Source organism: Alternaria ventricosa (assembly GCF_023758065.1).
Source record: "Alternaria ventricosa strain BMP 2768 chromosome Unknown scaffold_7, whole genome shotgun sequence".
In the NCBI taxonomy this organism is placed as follows: domain Eukaryota; kingdom Fungi; phylum Ascomycota; class Dothideomycetes; order Pleosporales; family Pleosporaceae; genus Alternaria; species Alternaria ventricosa.
Genome location: NW_026055687.1, coordinates 1,203,535 through 1,223,593, shown reverse-complemented (window position 1 = coordinate 1,223,593; position 20,059 = coordinate 1,203,535). Strand labels below are relative to the sequence as shown.

At 53.5% G+C, this 20,059-nt stretch overlaps 7 protein-coding genes across 7 annotated transcripts; 4 read left to right on the top strand and 3 right to left on the bottom strand.

The window, feature by feature from the left end:
• Window positions 1-1,168: 1,168 nt before the first annotated feature.
• J4E93_005178 (uncharacterized protein) lies at window positions 1,169-1,813 on the top strand (the record flags this gene model as incomplete). The annotated part of the gene is made up of 2 exons (XM_049343101.1): window positions 1,169-1,174; window positions 1,250-1,813. The coding sequence occupies 2 exons, from the start codon at window positions 1,169-1,171 to the stop codon at window positions 1,811-1,813; spliced, it is 570 nt and encodes a 189-aa protein (XP_049200101.1).
• An 823-nt stretch (window positions 1,814-2,636) lies between these two features.
• J4E93_005177 (uncharacterized protein) lies at window positions 2,637-3,678 on the top strand (the record flags this gene model as incomplete). The annotated part of the gene is made up of 2 exons (XM_049343100.1): window positions 2,637-3,361; window positions 3,411-3,678. 2 exons carry the CDS (start codon window positions 2,637-2,639, stop codon window positions 3,676-3,678), a joined length of 993 nt encoding a protein of 330 aa, XP_049200100.1.
• A 2,344-nt stretch (window positions 3,679-6,022) lies between these two features.
• Window positions 6,023-7,684, top strand: J4E93_005176 (uncharacterized protein; the record flags this gene model as incomplete). The annotated part of the gene is made up of 1 exon (XM_049343099.1): window positions 6,023-7,684. One exon carries the CDS (start codon window positions 6,023-6,025, stop codon window positions 7,682-7,684), a length of 1,662 nt encoding a protein of 553 aa, XP_049200099.1.
• Window positions 7,685-9,253: 1,569 nt separating this feature from the next.
• Window positions 9,254-10,370, top strand: J4E93_005175 (uncharacterized protein; the record flags this gene model as incomplete). The annotated part of the gene is made up of 2 exons (XM_049343098.1): window positions 9,254-9,262; window positions 9,639-10,370. 2 exons carry the CDS (start codon window positions 9,254-9,256, stop codon window positions 10,368-10,370), a joined length of 741 nt encoding a protein of 246 aa, XP_049200098.1.
• Window positions 10,371-14,122: 3,752 nt separating this feature from the next.
• On the bottom strand, window positions 14,123-15,593 carry FDH1 (formate dehydrogenase (NAD+); the record flags this gene model as incomplete). Its single annotated transcript, XM_049343097.1, has 4 exons — window positions 14,123-14,962; window positions 15,047-15,283; window positions 15,486-15,500; window positions 15,570-15,593. 4 exons carry the CDS (start codon window positions 15,591-15,593, stop codon window positions 14,123-14,125), a joined length of 1,116 nt encoding a protein of 371 aa, XP_049200097.1.
• Window positions 15,594-16,303: 710 nt separating this feature from the next.
• J4E93_005173 (uncharacterized protein) lies at window positions 16,304-17,258 on the bottom strand (the record flags this gene model as incomplete). The annotated part of the gene is made up of 2 exons (XM_049343096.1): window positions 16,304-16,951; window positions 17,253-17,258. The coding sequence occupies 2 exons, from the start codon at window positions 17,256-17,258 to the stop codon at window positions 16,304-16,306; spliced, it is 654 nt and encodes a 217-aa protein (XP_049200096.1).
• A 1,124-nt stretch (window positions 17,259-18,382) lies between these two features.
• On the bottom strand, window positions 18,383-19,465 carry J4E93_005172 (uncharacterized protein; the record flags this gene model as incomplete). The annotated part of the gene is made up of 2 exons (XM_049343095.1): window positions 18,383-19,118; window positions 19,461-19,465. The coding sequence occupies 2 exons, from the start codon at window positions 19,463-19,465 to the stop codon at window positions 18,383-18,385; spliced, it is 741 nt and encodes a 246-aa protein (XP_049200095.1).
• Window positions 19,466-20,059: the final 594 nt, after the last annotated feature.

Here is a 20,059-nt window from a genome sequence, read left to right as displayed (position 1 = left end):
CAGTTGAGAGACATGAGATGGGAACGAATGGCAACAGGATAGAGTTACAGGTCGCAGTTGGGAGGCATGAGATGGAGACACATGCTAATAGAGCTGAGTTGCATGGCGCAGTCGAGCGTTACGAGTTGGATGGACGAGAATTGTTGAAAGAGGGTTGATGGGCCGGTGGCGCGGTGAACCTACCTAGGCTCGCTGCGCAGTCCTCCGAAGAGCATACCTAGGTATCGGCTCACCGTCGCCTCCCGGCTTTGGCCAACCAATGCACTATCCGATGCATCCTCTTTCGACCCAAGTCCACGGGCAGCGCTGCCGTCGATTTTAGGCCGGAGTAAATGTCCGTTGCGTGACTGGCGGGCGGGCCGGTCCGCTGGTGATTAGAATTGGGTAGGTACGATTGGTGAGAAGAAAAGCAGTCACGCGACTCCAACCAAGGTAGACTCTGCGCTTTGACGCACAATATCAGAAGGACTGGAGCGTTTTACTTGGTTGCTGCCTGAGATGAGCTATTTGCGGCGATGACTATGCTGATGTGGGGGGGTTTGGTATTCCGCATTTATTCAACTCTGTGTCTTGCTCTTGAAGTGGGTCTGGCGGACGAATGGCAAGAGAGGTATCGTGATGGCTACGCGGGAATTCGCTCCGAAAGCACGTGTTGGAGACTCTTCAAGCAAAGAGTCACATAATTCTTAATTCTGAACCATAGTTGAGGGCGGTTCTTGAGCTTTTCGCAATGAACAGGAAAGTGCGAGGTAAGAGTATATAAGCAGGCACAACGCATGTTCTCTTGCTCTCATCGACATCATCGACCGCCACTGCTCACACTACTCACAAGACTCTGAGGACTTTGTAACACTCTACACCCCGTTAGTGACAACCGAAGCAACAGTAAGACGCCTAACTCTATTACAACACTGACACAACACCTTTCTGACCCACCGTGTAGCCTCCACACTCCGCCAACACCCCAACCATCCCAACTGGAACCCAGTCTTGTAGCGTCCACACACCGTCAACACCTCAGGCATCTTGACTAAAACCCAGTCTTGTAGCCTCCAGACCCCACCAACACCTCCACCATCCAGACTGAATCCCAGTCTTATCGTCTCCCCGGTTCAAGATGTCAAACTTCGGCGACAACACGTCAGTAATGTTCACTCCCAGCGCCAACATGGGAGTAATGGCCATCCCAACGCCGCCTATGGGGCCGCCGGTCTTCTCAGACGACTACACCGGCTTTTCGGTGGAGCAGCAGAACGAGTTCAGCGAGCGTCTGAATAATCAGGGGCTGCTCCTTGACAAGATCGAGGGCATTGAGGTACCGCGCCCATATGCCCTTCTATGGCGACCTGTCACGAGAGCAAGAGAATTGCAGCCAGGATACGATTCGAGGACCGATTTTGTATATCTCCTCTCGCGCTCCCCGCCTCCTTCGTGGCGCCTTATCTTCGAGGAGTTGGACCAGAAGTGGCAGCGTCAGGAACAAGCCGCCTACTGGGCCAGCCAGCAGGCGCAGATGCATGAGCAGCAGCTGGCGGCGGGTTGGCAACAGGTGCCATACGCTCATCCACAGCAGGATGAGATGGGTGGCCCTGGTAGTCAGAGCGCGCAATACTGGGAGGCCAGGAACGCGGAGGAGAGACTTGCTGCTGCGCATCGAGCAGCGGAGCAACGGCGCCGGGATGCGACGTCGATGGAGAGGTTAGACAGCGGTGTCGACATGTTGGGCCGGAACAATGAGTCCGGGCTTGAAGAGACTTTTGCGTCCGACGCATGTATCGATCCAGCCTTGCTCGATATGGGAAACGGACGGTAGTGGACTGTGTTTGCTGAGTGATCTTGGAACACCACATCACACCGCGAGCCATCGGAGTTGAGTAGCGATCCGGTATCTGGCTTCGACTACCGCGACCCTAGAGACCGAAGAAAGTGGACAAAAAAGACGCGGTCGATAAGACTGGCTGAGCTGGAGAGATAGAACCACACGTACGGAAGGTTGCGCGAGAGTACTGTTTTATTACGATGGTTTCCTGCATTTCAGCTGCATACATACTTTTCATAGATTTATTCACCGTTGACATCCCATCCTTTGCTACCACCCGACGCGCAACATCGCACATCCTCATCGCAACACCACACGCGTCGAAACATGGAGATCGTGACGTGAAATTACTGACGTCGAATAGGCGCAGCGTGGTGGTCCGTTCTTAGTGCGATGACGATTTACGGGGGCACTGCCCGCTAGGTGGCAACCTGCAGCGTGATCACCGAGTGCAATTCCGCGCGATGCCGATGCGATCGGACGATGCCAATGTCCGGATGTGCGGGCGTGTATATCGTGTGTCGTCGTTGAAGATGCGATAGAGAGCGATGGAGATGCGTAACGTTGTGGGAGAGCGATGCTGGATATCGGAATGATAATGATTGTGTGCGACAATGCACGTCACAACGTCATGACAGGCTCGAGGTCTGGAAGCCGCTTCCACGCCAACACGTGATAGCGCGCTTGGCGTTGAGGCGGAGCGCTCGGACAGCGGAATTAGCGATGAAGCCTCTTGGAGCTGCTGCCAACCTCTCCAGACCCGCGTCCCCTTTGCCTCTAAACCTCCATCGTCCAGAACCCCAATGTCTCGCATTCAATGGTGTCCTCGCAAAATGAGGTGGGTATCGTCACCTACCCGGCTACTGTCAACATAGCGACACTTGTCGTCTTCTTCCTCTACCTCCTCGTCTCCATCTGGCTCATCATCCGCCAGGGCCTGGGCCACAGCTCGCCATGGATCTGGCTCACCCTGCTGTCCATATGTCGCCTCACGCAGGTGTCGCTCGATTTGGCAGCCACGACCAAGTTTCCGAAGTTTTCAGCGCCGAACACGACCCTGGAAAGCGGTGTTGCCATCCTCACCACCATGGGGCTCACGCCGTTGTTTATGGCCACCAGTAGCTTGCTCAACACGACCACGCGCCCCAAGGGCCGACGCATGCAATGGATCCTGCTCATGGTCCACATTCCGCTCATCATCTCCTTCATTCTTATCGTGGCGGGCGGCATCGATCCGGATTCTCGAGACGGACCCACTTTTGCAGCAACGGAAGCCACTAAAGCCGGTGTTTCGCTCTACTTGGCGTGTTTCCTCGTCCTCATTTGGTCTACCACGGTCATCTCAGCGCGTCTCTACCTTGCCGACAGGGACGAGGTGCGGATTCTGACGACTGTCGTTATGAGTCTGCCGTTCTTCGTCGTCGATGTCGTATACATGATGTGCTTCGCTTTTGAGCGGTGGCGTGCCAACGAAGGTACCGATGGCTGGAAGAGCATGCGCTTCAACGTCATCAGTGGTAACGTGACTCTGCAATTGTGCATGTGAGTATTACGATTTTTCGTTGTCTGTTCTTTTTGCTAATGTTTGTAGGCAAGTCATCATGGAATGGATCATTGTTGGGCTGTACCTTGCCCTGGGTCTTGAGTTGCCAAGCAAAGCTGTAAGACTGCGAAGGCAGATTGAAGACCAGATGGACCAAGCTAGGAACATTGACGTGGACGCATGGCAAGAGACTGTGTTGTGGAAGCTGCATGACAGTGTATCACGGCTCGTTGCTGCGATGATCATGCCAGCTCTACAGTTCGCGCACTGGATGTTGGGAAAGATATTGCGATCCGGACAGCAGAATACGCCTTGAGGTCATCAAAACTCATTGCTCATAAACATCGACAGCAGGATACAGCTATCCCAAGAGCGCAACTGCGGCAGGCTAGTGACGTCACGAATGACAGCTGCTGTCGGGAACCCTCCACGAAACGCATTCCCGGCCTTCATCCCCAAGACCACGACAGCACCTCGCTACAAACCCTGTTGCCTCAGCTATTGCGTCTGTCAATCAGGCCCATTGAGTTTGTACGCTCTGCCTTCGGTCGTGGCAAAATGCGTCGAGGTTCGGCTATCGCGGCTGGCGAACAGCACCCCTGTGCCCACAATTCGCGATGCGAAACATCAAAGTCCGCCACCACGCGAACACGCTCCTCCCTCCGTTCCGAGTCGCGTTAAATTCTTACGAAGGATCGACCCACTGCCATCAGAGAAGAGAGGAAGGCAGCGAATGTGAAGAAGCGCTACAGAAGACAGTAGCAAAAAGAAGGGGGCGGCGTGACGGCTGAGAAGTGTACAGAGGTTACAGCTCATCATCAATGCAATACATATAAACACCTTCCGACGACAGCTTGTTGTGCCTTTCGAAATCGTTGACAAACCCGTGCAGGCGACATCGCGAGAGATCACGTCTATGCAATGCGCCTGCAGTCTTAGCTAGATCTCGTGTCGCATGATGCCGCATTCGGACTATTGAATCTAACAGCTAGATAAATTGTACGATGATGTCTACTTTTACCTCTGATAGTGTTTTGCAGAACGCGACACGCATCGTAGCTATCTTAGGTATCGATGCACTGTCGCCTCTCCCACTGCTCCGGCCAGGCATGAATGGGCCTTAGCCGTTTCGCTCGCCTTCTTCGCGCTAACTGTTATATAGAGCCCTCTCAGTGACTATGCTTCCTGTCTCCTCCATCACACAAACAATTACTATTCCACCAAGAATAGCAAAGACATTCACGATGTTCGGTTTCCGGCAGCTGAAATCTACAATGCTCCGCTCCATGAAATTGCGCGAACGCCACTTTCGTAGAATAAAAGTCAAAAGATCTACTTAAAAATCATGTCTACTTCTAAACATGTCCATGGACACGGAGTTCAAATCAGTGCTCTTTCCTTACATGCGGCTGCGTGTGTCGCTCTTGGTTCTACTTCAAAAGACTTCATTGTCTGTCTTTCTTCTTCACCCTTCTACTACGCTACCTTTTCATTTCTACCAAAACAACATTTGGCAACCCCATGATCTGACGTCTTGTCCAGTCAGTCACTCAAAATGAAACGAGGACGCGGTTATGATTTGTGAAAGCGCGTGTGATGCACAACATACGAATTTGTTCGAACACTTCTACGGTCATAGAACAGACTTTACCGATGGCACTGCTATGTGGTTGCCGATATCTATTTTCGTTCACTTCATATAACGACCGTACACTTCCATGTCTGGGAACCCTGAGAAGATATGCAAAAATCTGAATCAGCTAGATCCATGTCCGTGATGTCGCGAAACTCCAAGATCATGACAAGAAGCATGACGCTTCTCTCAAGGAACCACAACGCACGCGATAAAAGCATAGTTGCTGCTCGATGATCACAATGTGGCATTGCTTGTTCCGGCGCTGTTGTACGATACAAAATCGGCTCCTGCCTCAATTTCTATTTCCTCACTTGTATTACACACACTTGTAGTTTTTCCAAAAGTCAGATGAGTCCCATGCATGTTGTGTCTGCTCTTGTCGGTTCACAAAAATATGGAAGTACAATTCAATGAGCTATGCTGCTTCCTTCCAGGAAAACAAGGCTCATGATGATATGTGTGACGAGACTTTGCTAGACTTTTCTCTGCTCGAACACGCCCCTGCTCAGAGTTCCAGAGCTGACGTGTTCGTTTCCAAGCGCCCTTCGACCCATAAACATTTTTTAACGATGAAGTTACCCATTTGCAACTAAAATAAACCCATGTTCATGTCTCTCGTGTGTCACCTTACGTAGGAACAATATTGGAGTAGAAAACCGGGCTTTGGCAAAAGTCATGAGGCGATGTCAACTTCTGGGTTGTCATGAATACGATGTAACCAATGTGCATCCATCTTGAACCGATGAGGCAGGTGCAAGCAGTCTTGGCAACGACGTCATTCCGATGGTCGGGATTTGGGTCAGGCTACCCGCGATAAGATCGGAACAAGACATCGGCACCTGCATTAGCAAGCATCGTGACTACATGCGAACATGGGCTTTCCGCGTCAGTTGCAGTTGCGATAACTACCCGCGGTGATGTATGACAAGCCATTGACTTGAAAGGATGTATAAATGGCAATTCCGATGAGCTGGTAACTGTCCGCAGGCCGCGCCTTCCCTACACAGACTGAACAGTATCCAGAATGGTGCACTTCACAAGCCTCGCATTTGCAGCGCTTTGCCACATCGTGGCTGCGCAAAACATGCCTTTCGATGCACGGGAAGCGACCATCGACTCGGTACATCATGCGCTCTACTCCGGACTCTCAACATGTCGCGAAGTGGTGTCTTCTTTTCTATCCAAGATCGAAGCCAACAACAACCGGACGAACGCGATCATTACGTTAAATCCCAATGCTTTGGCTATCGCCGATGAGCTCGATGAGCAACTTTTAGCCGGAATTGCTACTGGACCACTTTTCTGCGTTCCAATACTGCTCAAAGATAACTACGATACAGCAGACATGCCAACCACTGGTGGAAATCTGGCTTTAGCGCATTCGCAACCATCTGAAGACGCCCCAAGCGTGGCTGCTTTCAAGAAGGCAGGAGCCATCATCTTAGGCAAGGCCAACCTGCATGAGCTAGCTTTGGAAGGTATCAGCGTATCTTCTCTAGGTGGTCAGACGATCAACCCATACGACTCCACACGAACTCCAGGTGGAAGCTCGGGCGGAACGGGTGCTGCTGTCGCCTCGTCTTTCTGCGTATTTGGCACTGGAACAGATACTGTGAACTCACTCCGCAGCCCAGCGTCAGCGAACTCTTTATGTAGCATCCGGCCTACGCGCGGACTGGTCACCCGGACCGGCATCATCCCTATATCGACCACACACGATGTCATTGGTCCCATCGCGCGAACGATCAAAGACGTTGCCACAGCTCTGACTGTCATGGCTACAACAGGGTATGATGCAGCCGACAACGACACTGCACTCGTCCCAAGCCCTATCCGCGGCATCGACTACACTTCGAAGCTTTCTAGCACTTCACTCAAAGGTCTACGTATCGGCGTACTGAACGGCTTCTTCAACCGCACCGATTCCCCCGAAGTCACACCAGTCAACACTGCAATGGACTCCGTCATGTCGCGTCTCACTGCAGAAGGTGTGACACTGATTCCCATCAACGAGACCATCTACAATGCAACCGCCATACAAACTGCCTACGACGTTCAACGCTTCGAATACCGTCAGCTCATGGACCAGTACCTGGAACGTCCTTCCCTTCAAGGCGAGCATCCCAGCACACTAAACGAACTATATTCCCGCAAAGCCGTCAATGGATCTGGTGGGGAGTTCCTCGTCATCCCATCGCAGTACGAGTACGTCAACACCGCTCTCATATCCTCCACCGGCAACGCTACATACAACGATCGCCAAGCCGGAATCCGCAATCTCAGGCTCGCTCTTCTCAACACATTTACTTCAAACAATCTCGACGCTATCATCTACCCCGAGCAGAAGAACCTCGTTGTCAAGATTCGTTCGCCGTCACAATCTGGACGTAACGGTATCTTGGCCGCATTAACAGGTACGCCGGTTGTCACCGTCCCAGCGGGCTTCTCCGATCCGAGTGAAGAGGCGCCAATTGGCGTACCGATTGGCATGGAGATTTTGGGGAGGCCATGGGAAGAAGAGAAGCTGTTGGGAATTGGGTACGCGGTGGAGCAGTTGTTGAAGGTGAGGAGAAGTCCGGCTTGGGCGAGAGAAATGGTAGAGGGAAAGAAGTATGAGAGTGTACCGGCTGTGAAGCCGGATACGGGGAATATTCCGGGTGTGTATCCGTTGGGGACGCTAGGATAGAAGACGACAATGGCACTAGAGGTGCCGATTGTTATTATTGCGAGATGTATTCGGCACAAATCTAACACACGACGCTGATATTCAGCTTGAATCACGAAGATATCACAGCGTTGCATCATAGCAGCTGCTCTGTCCAACCCTTACAGCTTTCCTGAAGCAACCAAGACCTCGTAGCCTACCTTCTCGTCGGCTCTGCGTCGGTCGGGAAGGTCTCTCCAGCTCTATCGTCCAACGTATAGTCGCAACACCGGCTGCAAGCTCCCTTCTTTCTGCTCGCCATTGTAGAGACCGGGGACGGTGAAGACTGCTGAGGCGTTTCGAAAGCTATGAGGCACGTTGCGATAGAGATCGGGGCCCGAGCGGCGTTTAGTTCGATGTCGCAATGGAAAGGCACCGCAGCCGATGCGTACCGCATGTGACCCGAACTCTATGCTTAGGAGATGGCTTCGTTCAGACTGCCGCAATTGTCAGCGCCTCAGTTGGCAAGTGTGTCAGTATTTGCAAACTGTATGACGTATCAATGCTGCATCGTGGCTGTGCAGATAATAGCTGCGATTGTATAGCAGAAGATACTCCGTCGCTGCCGACGACCGCCGCACGTGAAAGCCCGAATGCCTTACTTCGGATGTCGACCGGTGTTGTGAGACGCGCCTCGGTTGGTCGGCAGCACGGAGGTTTGCCAAGATCCTGACTAATGCGCGGGCCTAGCCGCTGGTGGCCGTCCTCTGCGCCTCAGAACTACACCCCAACCTCACAACACCCCACCGCGGCCACCAGTTTCCACCCAGTTGCGCACCAACAGCCACAAACGGAACACTCAGGCCGGATCATGGTCGCGCCGGAGGCAGAAACTACCCCAGATGCAGTATCAGCATCCCTGAAACCGACGATGTGCCACTAGAAAACCTTGTTCCCAGAACGGAACGACGAAACTTTCAACTGACCGCTCTCGTGCTTCAAGATATGGAAACACCGGTTTGATTTGGTCTGTCCAAGACCCTGATCACCCTGATCACCATCTGCAGGTATGGTCTGCATTCGCCTAGCACCCTGCCGCACATCTTCATCGTGGCTATTGCAGTACGGCTGATCGACGGACTTGCGCAGTCACGACTCGACGTAGATCGTAGACTACAGTGACTGACACAATACCTCTTCTCAACTCGCATCAAAACAACGTCCCATAATATGTTTGAGTAGGCAATCGCCCGAACATCGTCAACTACCCCGAATAGCACGCATAAACGTCCACCGCCTCAGCCACTCTCAGTTTCATGGATTCAAGGGTTCATTTGTGTTCATTGCCAAGCTTTGAAACCTCAGACTTCCGAATGCTTAGCCCTAACTCGCCCTAGCCACATGTCCGTTTATCCACCGGTAAACTTTGGACGATTCATGCAGTAGTGTGCGCTGCTGCTGACTACGACAAGTTGGTAGACACAACCTCATCACCGAATCGTCACCAATTCATACGTCTCAGTCCCCAGTAATCATCGTCGACTTCACACCGGATTGGCTCGGTACACTTGCCAGACCACCTTCAACGTCGAAGATCCAACACCCAGAGTCATGTTTGCAGTATGTTTCTGGATTTGATGCTGCCGCAAACACGTTTCGTACGTTTTCGTCTAGCGACTCCGCACCTCATGCAACGTTTCTACGTGACCACGACGGGTTTGAAACTCCATCGTACCCAGGCTCTCACGTCTTGGCCAAACCGGAGCGCCTCACCACCTTGGAACTAACCAAAGTCGATGCTGGTCACGATGCCGAATACCCTTCTCGGTGTCTGCCTGTGCTGCCAGACGTTGTATAAAGACGGCCGGCCTCGCAACCTTAGAAGAGCATCAAGCAACAGGTTCCCAACCCAGCAACTACAGTAATCACCACTCCTCTTCTCTTCTATCTAATACCTCTCCACTTCACTACCTAATCTTTTCTCTGACCGGTTCAGACAATAATCAACAAAATCAACATGTTCTCCAAGATTGCCACCATCTCCATCAGCCTTTTGGCTTCCTCTTCCCTCGTGGCTGGCCACGCTGCCATCATCAAGGCTACTGGTGATGCAGGCGGTGCCGGTTCCGCCATCGGTGTCGACCCCAACACTCCTCGTGACGGTACCAACCGCAACCCTTTCCAACAGGATGCCACTCGCTTCCGTGGTGACGCCGCAGACACTTGCGGTGAGACACTTGGTGGAGGTGACAACGACATCGCGGCTGGTACTGCTCAGGTCATGCAGCTCAACGGCGCCACTCTTCCTCAGGTCTCTGCTGGTGGCTCAGTCATGATGACTGTTCACCAGGTCAACTCTGACGGTGCCGGTCCCTACACTTGCATGGTCGACGCTACTGGTACTGGTACCAACTGGCAAGCCGCCACTGTCACCACCAACCTTCCTGGTAACGACCGTGGCCGCAACCGGGACACTCAGATGCAGGATCTTCCCCTGACCGTCTCCATGCCCGCTGGCATGACCTGCACAGGAACTGTCGCTGGCCAGAGCAACGTCTGCATGGTCCGCTGCCAGAACCCCGCTCGTGCTGGACCTTTCGGTGGCTGTGTCCCCGTTCAGATGGCCGGAGCTGCTGCTGCTGCCCCTGCCGCCGGTGCCGCTCCCGCTGCCGGTGCCGCCCCTGCTGGTAAGTCTTTCATACTCAACTATCTCTCATTCAGTAACTAACTTGACATAGCTGCTTCTCCCGCCGCTGGGGCCGCTGGTGCCGCCACCTCTGGAACTGCCGCCGCTCCTGCTACCGGTGCCGCTGCTGGTGCCGCCGCCCCTGCCGCCGCCGCTCCCGCTGCTGCTTCCCCTGCTGCCAACGCTGGTGCTGCTACTGGAGCCACTGGCGCCACTGGTGCTACTACTGGAGCTACTGGCGCGACCGGAGCAACTGGCGCTACTGGTGCTACCGGAGCCACTGGTGCCACTGGTGCTCAGCCCGCTGCCAACGCTGGTGCCGCCGCTGGCGTTCAATCCGGCGCAGGTGTTCAATCTGGTGCTACCGGCGCAACTGGTGCAACTGGTGCTACTACTGGTGCTGGTGTCGCTACCGGTGCTACTGGCGCAACTGGTGCCACTGGCTCTACCACTGGCTCTACTACCGGCACTGCTCCTCTTACCGGTGGCGCCTCCCAGCGCAAGCGTGACGCTGCCCGCAACCAGCCCGCACTCACCAACGACGACCAGGAGGAGGAGCTCGACCTCCTTGAGGGCGAGGACTTCTAGACGCATCGCTCAGCATCTTATGACGATAATATCACGATCGGTTACAAAACAACATAAATACGAAGGAGAAGGATGGATGGATACTGTAATGGACTGGGTTGTATATACCTCGAATAGTTTGGAATAGTTAGTGTGGGGTGGAGCTAGTTGTCTGTCTCTCTGGCGGCGTCTGTGACGCGCAGATGACGGGCTTGTCAATACTGGGTATTGTATAGATAGAATTGGGTGGAAGTGGTGGATTGCGTGGTTTACTCGGGCTTGGGAACCCTGGTCTATTACGCTCCTTAATGATTAGTTTGGAATATACGACATACTTTTAAGTTTTCTCCGCATGCAATGATTGTCTAGTATGAAGTAACACTTGGCATGGTCGCCTTACGGGAATCAGGCATGAAGTCAGGCTAAGCTTTTTGGATCTGCGCTAGGTGGTTCTAAGATGGGTGGACGGCATGGATGAGGTTGCGATTATTGTTGTGGCGCATGGCGTTTCGATGTTGATTCATCCCAACCGGAACACACGCACCCGGTTGCTGAATCATCAGCTCGACAACCCGAGTGCATTCATCATGACAGACAATTGCGATACTGAACAACCTCGACGTTGAACCTTCTATCGACCCGTCGTCGCTTGTCGTCGCAGTATAAGAGAGCCCTCCCAAAGCGTACACAGACTTTGCTAAGAAATCTCAACAGGGTAGGCACGATGGGAACGGGAAGGTGCGCGACGAAGGTCAATACTTGGTGAAGTTTCATCATTCATTTATCCAGTCAAAAAATCTGATCTCGCTTCTTCCTATTCCAAACTACCGATACTCGAATCTACCAAAGACCTTTGGCGGCGATGGCGCTCAGCGAGCAGATGTGCCATTGAGCCAGCTACTAGAACCCCAACTCTTGAGCTTGACGCACAACCCGCCGGAATGTGTAAGGCGAGTGTTGCTGCACTCTCTTCCGAATTAATCCATCGGCTAGCCGCAGTGGCTGTGAAAATAATCAGCCGTACAGCGGGAAGACCAAGTCTTGAGCTCATGCTGTCCTGCCATGCACTGCAAGAAAGGTCGCCGGACACCCAGACATGTAAGGCGAGTATTGCTGCTTCCCCTTCGATGCGCAAGTCGAGCCGCTCAAATGCGCCAGCGATAGGGAGGCAAAAAAGCTGCCCCACACCGCCCACCTTCAGTCTCCACCACCAAAAAAATGGCAAAAAGAAGGCAAAAACATACAACAGCGGGGATTCGCTAGTGGTCACCCACCTAACTACTAATCCGCCGGTACACTGCTTGTATATGGCTGAGCGGACGGGAAGCCTAATTCTCAGTGTCCTATGGTCGTATGTGCAAGGTTGAGGAATTTGAACAAATATAAAGTAAATGTGTTGGCCAGGGTAGAGCCGGAACCATCGACACCCGAGGCGTATGAGGAAGCGTCTGGACAAGGAGAACCGGAGCATCGACGCTGTGTAAGACGATTGTTGCTGCCCAATCTTGTGCGCGCAACCCGACATGCCCAAATGTGTCCTGGAAGGAGCCAACCAGAACCATGTATGCGACCGCAAGCGGGAAGACAGGAGTGTGGTAAGGAAGAGGGTCGGACGGCGTGGGAATGAGGTGTGTAAGGCGAGTGCGCCGTTGCAAACCACAAGCGAGCGAAAATACCGCTGCCTGTCGTGGTGAGGTGTGTTGTGGGTAGCCGTCGGGCTTGCACACGATCTAGTTGTCCAGCCGGGTCGTGTAAGTAGTCGAGTAGCCTTGTTGTTACGAGCTATTGAGCGTAAGCCCGTCGGTAGCTTAGTAGAAAGACACCAATAGCGTAGAATCATGGTAAGGAAGAGGGTCGGACAGTCGCAGAAGATGAGGTGAGTAAGGCGAGTATGTCGTAGGGCAGTGCCAGGGAGGGGAGGCAATAAGGTGCGTAAGGTGAGTGCAGCGTCGCAACCCGCCAGTGAGAGAAGGCGATGTTGTTTGTCGTGGCGAGGTGTGTAAGGGACCGCGGGACACCAAAAGCGTCATGTCGTGGTGAGGTGTGTTAGGAAAGACAAGCTGCAGGAGACAGTAATGCTTCATGTCGTGGTGAGATGTATTGCCGCGCTGATGGTACTCACCACCCTCAGCATAGCTCGCGTCGTTCCGCGGAGCCTGACCGAGTCTCTTCCTCGCAGGTGCGTCGCCGGCACAGACATTGCATGTCGTGGTGAGAACGGTCGACGTGACGATGGGGTTCACCGTCAGGCCGACACTGCTGTCCATGGCTCACACCCAAAGCTCTTCGTTGCTGACACGTCGTCTGCAGACGCAAGGACCGAAGCGCGATGACAGGTATGTTGAGCCGCAACGGTATGGACAGATCTGCCAGTCCTCCAAAGACAGTAGGTATCGCGGAGTCCTTGGTCATGCTTTTGGTGATGTGTTGATACCGAAGACGCAGAGACAGCGGCGGACACGATTAGACTTTTGCAATGTTTCGGTGCCGGAGGACAGACATAGTAAGAGAGTCGTGATGTTTTCGAGTGGAAGCCAGCAGGCAGACATGGTAAGATACTCGAGGTATTTTGAATCCAAAGCTGAAGACATCGGTTCGCCCCAACGCCTTTTGGAGGGGCAGGCAACGCAGACATGTACATTTTGTTTGAGAATTTTGGAAAAAGGTGAGTGAAAATGAAGGATTGATGTTGAGAGAAGAAGGAAGGAGCAACCTCGAAGAATATACTCGCGCGCACGGACCATCTCACAGCATGGTACGGCAAAACTACCCAAGACTCATACATCTTCCGTCCAATAGGCTAGCGAAGCAGCATAACCATGTTTGAGAACTACATGGATTTTGGGAAACAGCAAATGAAATCTCAAAACCATGACTATCGAATTCGATGCTTTCGGAAGGAGCCACCGAAATTCCCATATCCATGCCTGCCGACTACAACCCTTTTGGACAGTGGGTGGAAGTTTGTGAACCATGTCATGTACTCAACAAGTAAGATCTTTGAGGTGACTTTGAAAGATCACGAGACTCATGTAGACATCGAAGTTCTTTATGGTATCATATCTCATTCCATTTTGTACATCAACGCCGACTCATGCTACATACGTCATCAACACCTCGCCATGCTCTCTAATCCCCAGCATCGCGTCGTAGATACATCTAACAAAGGAAAGAAATCCGCTCAAAACACAACCTTATCACAACTTCGGGGTGGGGCCCGAGCGTAGTTACTCGCGCATGTTAACAACGCAACGAATGCAGTCACCAGCCTTCATGTCGCCGAAAGCCTGGTTGATCTTGTCGAGCGGTTGGCGATGGGTGATGAATTCATCGACCTTGAGGTCTCCACGCTTGTAATCCGCGACGAGGCCGGGAAGTTGGCTGCGGCCCTTGACACCACCGAATGCGCAGCCCTTCCATACACGGCCAGTGACGAGCTGGAAGGGACGGGTGGAGATTTCTTGGCCGGCGGCTGCGACACCGATGATGATGGACTCACCCCAGCCCTTGTGGCAGGCTTCGAGGGCGGCGCGCATAACGTTGACGTTGCCCGTGCAGTCGAATGTGTAGTCGCAGCCACCGTCGGTCATCTCGATGAGCTTCTCCTGGATTGACTGGTTGCCGAGCTTGGTTGGGTTGACAAAGTGTGTGGCGCCGAACTTCTTGGCCCACTCCTCCTTTGCGTCGTTGACATCGACCACGATGATCTTGCCAGACTTGTTCTTGGCCGCTCCTTGGATGACGGATAGACCGACGCAGCCGGCGCCGAAGACGGCGACGTTGGATCCCTCTTCTACACCGTTCTTGCCGGCGGTGATGACGGCGGCACCGTATCCGGTTGTGATTCCGCAGCCGAGCAGGCAGGTGCGGTCCATGGGTGCGTCTTCCTCAATGGCGACGACGGAAATGTCGGCTACAACGGTGTATTGCGAGAAGGTGGATGTGCCCATGAAGTGGAGGAGGTCTTTGCCCTTGCAGCGGAAGCGCGAGGTTCCGTCGGGCATGACACCCTTTCCTTGTGTGGCGCGGATCTTGCCGCAGAGGTTGGTCTTGCCGGACTTGCAGAACTTGCACTCTTTGCATTCGGGGGTGCTGTTTGCGTTAGCTATAAACAGAGTACTAGAGGGCTAGACATACTAGAGGGCAACGACGTGGTCGCCGGGCTTTACGTTGGTGACGCCCTCACCGACGGACTCGACGTATCCGGCACCTTCGTGACCGAGGACGATGGGGAAGGCACCCTCGGGGTCCTTGCCGGAGAGTGTGTAGGCATCTGTATGGCAGACACCAGTGTAGTAGATCTGAATGCGGACTTCGTGTGCCCTGGGAGGAAGAACCTCAATCTCCTCGATGGAGAGGTCCTTGCCGGCTTCCCAAGCAACTGCAGCCTGTGGTCATGTCAGACTTGAATTCGTCGGCTGTTGTTTCCGAGATCGCGTTCGCCGGAACATCAGCGTCATCGCGCATCACGAATCGCGAATCTTCTGCGGATCCGCATGCCAAGTCTGGCGATAATTTCAGAAGCTCAGAAGGATGAAAGATAACGCGATGCGATGTCGCGAGAGGAGGTTGAAGCTCAAAGGTACGTACCTTGCAGGTAATAGTCTACAAAACAACGTCAGCATAATTCAACGCGTCGCGCAGCTCCCAATGCAGAAGCGGGGTCAAGCATACCTTTCCAACGGTATCAGCAGACATTGTAGCGTTAATGTCTCGGTTCAGTAGTACGTGGGTAGAGTTTCAACGTGTGTCGGGAGGAAGTAACAAAGTATCAGGTCTTATATATACGAATACCGTCACCGGGAGGGGAAATAACACACTACTCCAGAAAGCTCGAGCGGCTCCGGTAGCTTTTGTACGAGGCGTTGTGGGGCTGGTCGCAGTGATAGGTAATCGTCATAACTGCCCCTCCATTGCCCCTCATTCGCCCTCGATTCGTCGGACGCGCCTCGGTGCTGCTGCGCGTAACGCTCGCGACTTGAGGCTCAAACTCGTAGCTGGCTCGGATTTGGCGGCTCTAGGCCTAGATGCTGGATCTTGCGCTGTGATTGGTTGCGATGGTGCGTGGGCCGGGCATCTTAGCCACTTGTAGAGAAAGTGAGGTGTTATGTCATGGTCTCGGCATGTGAGCGCGGCGGATCTACTTGCCGGATCCGGACGGTGTATACGACAGGGTGATGTACATATATACGGCTTTTAGCAATGCGATTCATGGTGTTGAGATGGTATGTATCGATAGCATATCGTTTGGCGCACGTGTTACTGGAATTGAAGAGCTTTCATTTGCCGATATCGTAGGGATGAGCCGACAGAAAAGACCACGCGCAGTAGACAGATACCGATGAGTAACGCCAGCAGAACCATGCAGCCAAGTTAAACCCAACACCAAACACCTCATACACTCATGCTCATATCGTAGGACTGCCCACCATCTTCCGCGGCTCTTCCTCCTCTATTATCCTCTCCGGCGTCGACCCCTTGCTCGCATCCCTCGAGAAGTCCTTCCCGCCCTTACTCTTGCTTCGCAGCCTGCCCCAGCTCATGGCCCTCTTCCTCTCCTTGCCCTTGCTGTCCTCTTTGACATCATGACTCCACTTCCTTCTCACAGGCGGCCTCGCGTCATCCAGCCCGATCAGTCTTCTCAGCTCTGACAGCTCCGCATGTCCCCGTGTAGTCTTCATCCGGTGCGCCCACGTACACTCGCCGTTCTCGAACAGGAACTCTCCGCCGACCTGCTTGAAATCCCCGCCTTTGAGCGCTTTGCGACCAGTGCCGAGAGACTGGAAGATGGATTGGACGGAGTTTATGAGGACATGGGTCTGCATGTATTCAGGCTTGCTGCCTAGATTGAAGGTGCGTGTCATGCCGAGATGGTCGTAGAGTTTGCGCGTGGGGTCGGCGTAGATGGGGAAGGGGCAGCCGGTGGTCTCGGTGTACATGGGGATGAGTTCAGGGCGCCCGCAGCCGATGACGGTTATGAAGGTGGGCGTGGGCAGCGCGAGGAGGTCGTCGGGTTTGATGGAGGAGGCGATCGTGCGGAGATATTCCTGGCAGTTCTGCGATGTGTCAGCTCTGTCCGTATGGTGTGAGTGGACTACTTACGCCGCAGAAGAAGTGCCGTATGAAGATGATCAGCTGTCTCGAGGCGACATGTGGCGCCTTGTATAGCTCCTTGAAGGGCCTGCTCTGGCCTTGCGCATCCAAAACCAGCAGATCCTCCACCTTGCTCAGGTCCTTGCCGGTGGGAATGTCGTTGTTGACGTCGACGGTGCCCTCAAATTCTTCCTGTTCCTTTTGCAAGACAGGTGTTTGGCTCGAAGGCGAGAACGGGGGTGTCATATTGTCTGCGGCGTCGACCGACATCTTGGGGTCAGCCTGGTGGCCGGTTTGTGAGTGGGGTGGTGAGGGAAGTTGCGATGTTGACAGCGGTGGTGCGGAAGTCGCGATGGGCGCAGGCACCTCGGCAACCTTCTTGCTATCTGACTCTTCCATGGTGACGGTGGGAAGTCTGCGATAGGTGAGTCAGGAGTTCGGGCGCGTATGTTGTGATGTATCTCTGTCCGGTGTTACTCAGCTCACGGATGCCAGCTGGGCCGGAGCTAGAGGGCCGCTGAAATGGTGATCGCTCGGGGGGCGCAGCACTCTCGATACGAAAAGGCGTAAATGGAATCTACCGGTTAGCAAGTATAGAATGTCGGCAAGCACACGAGGTGTGGAAGGGTTGGATATTTGAACAAAGACCCGAAACACCGCCAGACTTGCGACGCGCTGTGAGACGCAGGTACACGCAGCGACGTCAGCGCCTGTTGAAACCTGCCTGTTAGCTCCCGCTGTCGTGTTAGTCGTGATGCCTGTGTGGAATAGCGGCGTCCGCTTCCAGTGCTAGGTCTTCTTTCTTTTTCGCATTGCGCATGGTTGCTTGCGCGATAAGTGAAGATGCGGTGGGCTTGACGCGTTGGCAGCCGTCAGTCGTGTTGGCGTGAGGCTTGCCGTGTCTCAGGGTACGCGCAGGGGCGGCTGCAGGTGCGCTAGCGATATTCTTGGAACACCATCACGACGGGTGGCTTCGCACTTCATCCTTCGCTTCCATTTTGTCTATCATCGCGGTCACTAAGAAGCACTTACTAATTTTTGATAGTATACAGTCCGTCATACGCTCGTTCCCGATTCGGAGCCCCATGTAGCCCCACCTCCCCTCAGCCCCGGAAAGCCACCTTCGACTTGATCCGATGAAGCACGTCAATATACCTGCTGTAGTTGGGGAAATCCACACCCTGACAGTCCCTCTTGACCTCCACAGCCTTGCCCGTAGTCAACTCCGCCATACCAAGGTCTCCCCTGAGCTCACAGACTAGCGCAATATCGAGGAATCTGGCCAAACGTTAGCAAACACGTCAAGAGCAAAACCCATTCTGACGACGACATAGCCTCCAGAACCCTTGGGGAATTTCGAAATTCCAGCCTGGGGTTAGTCAGTCGACTGCCACTTACACGTTTGCCAGTCTGGCGGTATAGTCCCCTTCAGCTTTGTGTAAAGCCGCCAACTGCAACAACTTCTTCACGAAGTCCTCTCGCTGTGCGCCTTTTTCAAGGTTTGCCCCACGGAAGAACCTTGTCTCACGTTCCAACTCTTGTAACCGGAATCGTCGCTCTGCACTCTGGTGACCGAACGTCGTCTCGTCCTCTTCATCGTCGCTGCAGGCCGGGCAATCGCAGGTGAAGCCGTAATGTTTGAGCTCGTATGCGCGAAGCGACTTGTCGTGGATCATGTCGCAGTAAGATAGCGTGATCTCTTCGCCCGCGGCGATGGGATTCATGACATGGATGGTTTCTTTGCCGATGGAGGCGTTCCAGGAGAAGCATGCGTTTGGGTTGCAAGAGTGGTTGAAGCGGGCAGCGTGTGGAAATACTGCGGCGCCCGCATTCATTTCCATACAATTTGTCTGAAAGATACTGATCAGACTGGGTGAAGGATCGGTTCGCGCTTTGTGTTGTTCTTTGATTCGAAGTACTTCTTGGGGTGAGACTGATTCATGGATGCGCGACGGCCATTTCTTCGGATCCTGGCCATGGCTTGAGTGAAGCGTATAGTAGAGTGTCTGCTGCGAGGGGGTGAGACTATCGAAGGCCTTCTGAACATCGGAGAGCATGTAGTCGCCAACTGAGACGATCAGGAGGGGATCCTCCGCGAGGATGCGTGTACCGCGCGGAATGGGTTTGAGGCTGACGCACCCGTAACCTTTTCCCGGGATGGCGCGTACTTCATAGTACTCGTTGCCTACTATAGCAGGTGTTAGCGTCGCGGACTTCATATGAATGCGCATGCCTGGTATAGCACGCGCGACTGTCTCGATGGGGCGCCGAAGTATTCCTACTTACCTGGCGATGTAGGGATCATACCAAGTTCCATGGCAATGGTGTGGTGGGTGATGCTGATTGAAGGTGCTGAGAGCTTGAGATAGGCAGGCACGACCCGCCTATGAGCGTTTGCTATCCGTGCGATGACGGAGCAAGCTTTCTGACTTACGCGACTTAGTCTTTGCTGTCGCCTTCGCTTGCGCATACGTCATGGTGAGAGGTGAGAGTGCCTAGGTACACTTACCCGTCTGTTTCGATAAACCGCAGCCGGTACATGACTATACCCCAACAACGCAATTAGTACGGAATATACAATATATCTAAGCTAGACGCGTCCGGCATCACACTTTCTCGTCCTGTCCCCGCTATCTTCTTACCTTAAGCGACGCCGCGCATATTACTACTCGAGACTCTTTAAAGGCACTCTACTAATAGTAGGGTCTAGAGTACTGCGCTGTATATTCTATTAACATCTGCAAATACAAATAGCACTAAGTACCTTCCGGAGTGGTCAAGACACGTTGGCGGTCGGATATAACTGGCATGTTCCATTCTGACTACACTGCACACTCAACAGCTGAACATCGCTCGTGACACATCCCATCCATCCATCTCTCCCGTTCCTCCCCATTTCCGCTCAATGGCTGTTCCCATCCGCTTTAGCGGTCTCACCCATAGATTCTCGGCGCCTCACTTCCTCGCATCCACCTCCGTAATCTCTATCGGCCCGCCATGGCCTGAGCATTTATCTTCAACCTAACGATTGTTACCAGGTCAGCTCCTGACTCGCACAGATGATTCTTCAT